Source organism: Petaurus breviceps, unplaced genomic scaffold, assembly GCF_028583685.1.
Source record: "Petaurus breviceps papuanus isolate PSGF00001 unplaced genomic scaffold, PetGlider_PUasm1.0 186, whole genome shotgun sequence".
NCBI classification, from domain to species: Eukaryota; Metazoa; Chordata; class Mammalia; order Diprotodontia; family Petauridae; genus Petaurus; species Petaurus breviceps.
Window position 1 is genome coordinate 57,639,250 of NW_027185798.1, and position 5,555 is coordinate 57,644,804.

At 47.5% G+C, this 5,555-nt stretch overlaps 1 protein-coding gene across 2 annotated transcripts; it reads right to left on the bottom strand.

Annotated features, from left to right (window-relative positions):
* Positions 1 to 548: 548 nt before the first annotated feature.
* On the bottom strand, positions 549 to 5,309 carry S1PR1 (sphingosine-1-phosphate receptor 1). Of its 2 annotated transcripts, none has more exons than XM_069090515.1 (2): positions 4,932 to 5,309; positions 549 to 3,230 (listed from the first exon to the last, which is right to left on the bottom strand). In XM_069090515.1, exon 2 carries the CDS (start codon positions 3,066 to 3,068, stop codon positions 1,926 to 1,928), a length of 1,143 nt encoding a protein of 380 aa, XP_068946616.1. In that variant the 5' UTR covers positions 3,069 to 3,230; positions 4,932 to 5,309; the 3' UTR covers positions 549 to 1,925. The 2 variants fall into 2 exon arrangements, with proteins under 2 accessions (XP_068946616.1, XP_068946617.1); XM_069090516.1 differs by lacking the exon at positions 4,932 to 5,309 and adding an exon at positions 4,423 to 4,517.
* Positions 5,310 to 5,555: the final 246 nt, after the last annotated feature.

Sequence of the window (5,555 nt, forward strand, 5' to 3'; positions counted from 1 at the left end):
TTTTAAAGCATATTTCATTTTTCAAATCCCCAACAATTCATTAAAATGCATGACTTTTGCTACTGTGGTATTTTCAAGGTCGGCAATTACCTCATTCTTTTCTACTCTTCATTGTTAACATATTGAAGTTTCTCTTCCTGCAGAAAATCTCGTGGTTTCTAAAAAGAACCACAATTTTTTTTTATGCCCCAACTTATCAATATAAAGGCTTTTAAAAGAAATAATGGCGAAATCTTTACTGTAACTTTCAGATAAACAAAATAATAATTTTTTGGAAAAAAAAACATGGAATGGATCCATAAAAAATGCTCTTGGCAATGGCATTTTTTTTAAAAATCAGTTTATTAATGTTTAAAAGTAGATAGAGCTATGTGCAAATTGAATCATAAAAGTCAGACATCTTTTAAATACTATCTTAAAAACAAAACAAAACAAGAAAATCCTCATTTTAATTGCACTGGAAACCATACTACAGATGCAGAGATATATCTTTATTTTACTCTTTTTACAAAACCAAGTTTCTACAGCTCCCCAGTAACGGTATAGTAATGTGATATTCTGAGGGAGCCACCTGAAGTGTCCCTGTCTGTTACAGTAATGCTCTAGGGCACAGAAGACCTGCATATTGTTAACACATGTACACATTCAATTCTGTTAACACAGGTTAGAAAAAAAATCCAGTAAAACAAAAGATGCAGAAACAAATACATTCAAAGAACATGGAAAGGAAATCTGAACACAGATCGATCAAACACCAACACTTCTCCGTTCAAAAAGCTGAGGAACCTTATGAAACACAACAGAGCATCAACATAAGTGCCAAAGAACAGATATGCCAAGTGTTATGCAGGGGCATTTAGAAGTCAGAGAGATATCTGGTGGATTACAGAATTCAAAAGAACGCTTCCATTTGTCAGTTTTTTTGACCTTTCCAAGACACTGGGGTCAAAGATTGGAGCCTCAAAATAACTACCCTCAAATAAACTAATATTTAGATAAACTGGACCTCCTTTCTCCAGCTTTCAACCACAGGAGCTAGGATAAGGCAACTCATGTCATTAAAAGATATCAAGAAATGGCACCCAAAAACAAAACAACGAACCTGGCTCCAATCAAATTTTAGCTTTAGCTCAGGCTAAAGCGGGAACTTTGGACTCAGCGACTGAAATTACGTGACATCTAAAAGTCTCAGCTGCCTCACAGGTGAGTGTAGGGGGACTTACTACTGCAGCTGGCCCAGAGATGAAGTGTGCTCCCCTCCTCTTCCCCTCCCCCTCCCGCGGAAGCCAAGAAGTTAATACAGGCAATGAAAAATCTTGGAGTAAGGAACAGTGGAGGAAGGGTTGGAGGAGTGGAGATACAACAGGGTTAGAGGTGGATGGAAAGGGAGAGTCACCTGGGAAAGGGGGGACGGGGGATACAAACCATCTTGACAGAAACTAGGGCAGAGGGAACCAACTTCTTTCTTGTTTCCCACTCCCAACAAAGGAAAGCCCAAAGACCCAAACAGACGCTTTCACATAGGGACATTGGTCAAGACTTCAAGAAACAGCCAACTGAAACCTTCAGGAGCCTGACAATGTTAGAACTTAGTCAGACTCAGTGCAAAGTCAAAACAAGTTCCAGAGAGGAAATGTATTCCGAGCCAGGACAGTCTGTCTCTCAGGGACAGAGCTCCACCCTTCCCGGTGCATTGTTCGCGTGGACCAAAACTCCCCACCGCCCACCAGCACCACCACGCTGGCTCTTTCGGCTCTTCCTTCCTTCCCTCCCTCCCTTGCTTCCTAGGGCCCTGCGGCACCACCCGTTGGGGTGGGGTAGGATCGCGCCCTAGAACCCCAATAGAACTTTTCCAACAAAGTGTGGGATTGGGAGGGGGAGGCCTCAACACAGCACCCCCTGTAGGCCTACAGCAGAGTTCAGGTTTAGGAAGAGGAATTAACGTTCCCAGAGGACATGATCGTCTCTGGGTTGTCGCCGTCGTCCTTTTGCGGGTGGGAGGAATTGTCGGATTTGCTGCGGCTGAACTCCATGCCGCCTATGATGGGCCGCTTGAACTTGGCCCCCGAGTCCCTGCTTGGGCACTTGCAGCAAGACATGATGCGGACGAAGGCCCTCCGCATCTCCTTGTTGGTCAGCGTGTAAATGATGGGGTTGGTGGCCGAGTTGAGCACCGCCAACACCAAGAAATACTCCGCCTTGTAGAGGATTTTACACGTGTTCACCTTGCAGCCCACGTCCAGAAGGAGCAAGATGAAGAGCGGAGACCAGCAGGCTATGAAAGCGCTCAGGACGATGATAACCGTCTTGAGGAGCGCAAGCGACTTCTCCGAGCTCCTGCTGGCCTTCGAAATGTTCTTGCGGAAGGTCAGCCGGCGGCTCCGAGTCCTGACCAGGGAATAGATCCGGCAGTAGAGGATGACGATGGAGAGGAGGAGCAGGGTGAAGACGGTGGTGCAGAACAGGATATAGTGCTTGTGGTAGAGGGGCAGCACGGTGGAGCAGCTGTGTAAGGAGCTAATGCAGTTCCAGCCCATGATGGGCAGGCCCCCCAGGATCAGCGAGATGACCCAGCAGGCACTGATGAGCATGAAGGAGCGGAAACTGTTGCTACCGTTGTGCAGCTTCATCTTCAGCATGGTGATGTAGCGTTCGATGGCAATGGCCAGCAAGCTGAACACTGAGGCCGACAGGGCCACGAACATACTACCCTCCCGCAGGAACCACTGCGCTGGAGTGAGTTTGTAGGTGGTGGCCCCAGAGAGAAGGAGGTTGGCTGTATAGGCCACCCCGGCCAGCAGGTCCGACAGGGCTAAGTTCCCAATGAAATAGTACATAGGCCGGTGGAACTTCTTGGTTTTCCAGATGGTCAGAAGGACGAAAATGTTCTCCAGGATAATGAAGCAGCAGATAAGGATGAATAACCCCGAGGTCACTTTGAGGCCGCTCTCCGCGCTGGAGTTCAGCTTTCCCGTGTAGTTGTAATGCTTGACGATGATGTCATAGTTGACATAGTCAGAGACCAAGCTGGGAATGGCCTTGACCGACGGCACACTGGTGGAGCCCATGGTGCTGGGAGAAAGGCCTGCAGCCGGCCAATGCGTCACCTCCCCAGCTGGACGCTAGAGGGCAAAGTCGAGCGAGGCTTCAATGCCCGGCTGGTACTGTGAGCGGTGGCCAGGCTTTTCTGTAGCCCTTCCCCTGCTGAGGGTGCCTCGAAGACCGCGGCCCTAAACAAGGCACAAAGAGGAGAGAGTCAGAAAAAAGGGCACATCACGTTGGCATAATTTACCCGAGCTACAGCCGTGGCTCTGTCCATGTTCAGAGAGAGGGGAAAGAAGGGGAAAGAACCTACAAGGAATCGAATTGTCCAACTTTTGCAAACAGTCCTCAATTTTCCCCAATCCGAAAAATAAAATCCCGCATTTTCCTCCCTCCCCTGCCCCACCACCGCCAAAACTGGACAGAATGAATCAGGGAAGACTTTTTAGACTAAACCTCGGAATGCTTGTAGTAGATCACACTGCATTTCCAAGTATTCCAGACCTCTCCTGAGTCCCTCTCTGGGTAAAATCCCCCTTATCCCCTCCCCTCCCCACTTTCAGCTGCTTCACGAGCCATCTCACTAAACTCCAGTCTAGGCAATTAAACCTCAACTTCAGAAACCTACTAGGGGATGGGGGTGGGGGGGAGGGGTAGTGGAGCACTGCCACCTCGTCCCCTTCCCTTCCTAAAAAGGAGAAACGACTACCTAATTGTTATGTATGAATTTCTCAAGAAAATCTGCTCATAAACTCAATCATTCTTTTCACTCTATTAATAGCATCCTCTAGAAGCAGGTGTGCAGTGAAGATCACTAGTGTGAGGCTCCAGTGAGGTGAGCGAAGCAAGGCCAACAGCAGCCTAAGCTGTAAACAGGAAAGCTTAGAACTGAAAATGAAGCTCTCCCCCCCCCCCCTTTTGCGCAACCTTTGAAAGCAGTAGTAGGGCAGTACACAGAAATTTAAAGAAACTTAGTGAAATCCATTCATAACAAAGGGAATTCAGCAGACCTCAACGTTTGAGAACACTAATAAATAGATTGCATAAGTTTTTTAGCTTCTTTTCTAGTTAGAAAAAAAAAATCATGTTATAGTTAGAATGACAATGCAGGTCATCACGTTCTGATGTTCTACTCCAAAACTATTTTCAAGAAACTCAAATAACTGAACGTTTTAACAGATTTCAATGCACACCATAAGCAATCTCCCATCACCATCCCCTGTTAAAAAAAAAAAGTGGGGGTCTCTCAATGAACCAGAAAGTGAGGAGGAAAAAGGCCAAGGGGGTATCACAAAACTAGAAAGTGAAATTTCTTAATATGCTAAAGGCAATGCAGCAACAATGATAGCTAGGTAAGAAATGGACCATGTAAGAACTAACGTAGTCACTCTCTTGGATGAGTAGAGATTTCTCTGCACGCACTTCGTGGACACCCCAACGAATTCTGCAATGGGACCCAGTAGAGAGCAAGATGGTATTCTTTTTAGCACTTTTTCTGCTAGCGTTGTCTATTGGGTTTTCAACAATGACCCCCTCCCCCTTTTCCTTCCTCTCGGCTGACCACCCGCAGATTTTCCCAGCCTTTCGTCCAATTTCGATTTGGCAACCCTTAAACTCTTGTAAATCACGACTATAAATGCCTCCAAAAACTTGTGGCAGGTAAGGGAGTCAGCAGGGTCAGCCTGTCTGATTCGCCTTCCTAGGTGAGAGAATCGCCCAGATATATAGTTTTCAATACGAATAATAACAACATTAATGCATGCGCGAGCGTTTTAAAACTTCACATCCAAAGCCAAAGTTTGCTTTCAACAGTTTGCGACCAAAGCCCATTCAAGTCCTGGGCTCCCTCCCGTCTTCCCCCAGTCCACGTTGCTCCCCAGAGCTCTTACCTCGCTCAGGCAGGACAAAGTTCGTTTTTAAATGCTTCTGGTCGACAGGAGTTCGTGCCTGGCATCTTGCTGCCCCAGAATGAATTCAACCCTCGCTACGAAACTTCCTTCACCAAGGGGTCCCCACCCTCCTTCGCCTCGCTCTCCAACTAAGCGCTTTCCAGCCAGTCCGGGAGGTGCAGGCAGGAGATGGAGCCCAGTCCAGCCAGCTTAACCAACTGTACTGGTGGTCACACTGGCGTGTATGTGTTTTCTTCTGCTGCAGGTTTAGGGAGGGACTGGGAGGGGTTAACGTATCTAATCTCTCACCCCCTCCTCTGGCAGCTGGGGCTCCTCTGGATCTGAATAGTAACTCTGGACTCTTCAGGAAAGGAGCTGGGTTGGTGGGAGGGGAGACCGAGAGGAGGGGGACTCAAACCACCAACCAGACCTAGCTTAGGAGGAGGAGCCTAGGGGCCCCCTTGAAGCTATAATGCATAAATCACGGTCCTTTAGCGGCCATCGCACCGGGTAGCGCTACTCTTTTGAAAAGAGAGTGGGGGAGGGAGAGGCTGAGAGCTTTGGAAAACTTCTCTTTTTTCTAAGTGTTTGGATGCCTAACACTGGGTTGTCCTAAGCAAACCC

Coding starts and splice junctions, on each gene's coding strand:
- S1PR1 (XM_069090515.1), bottom strand. CDS start 3,068: ATGGGCTCCACCAGTGTGCCGTCGGTCAAGGCCATTCCCAGCTTGGTC.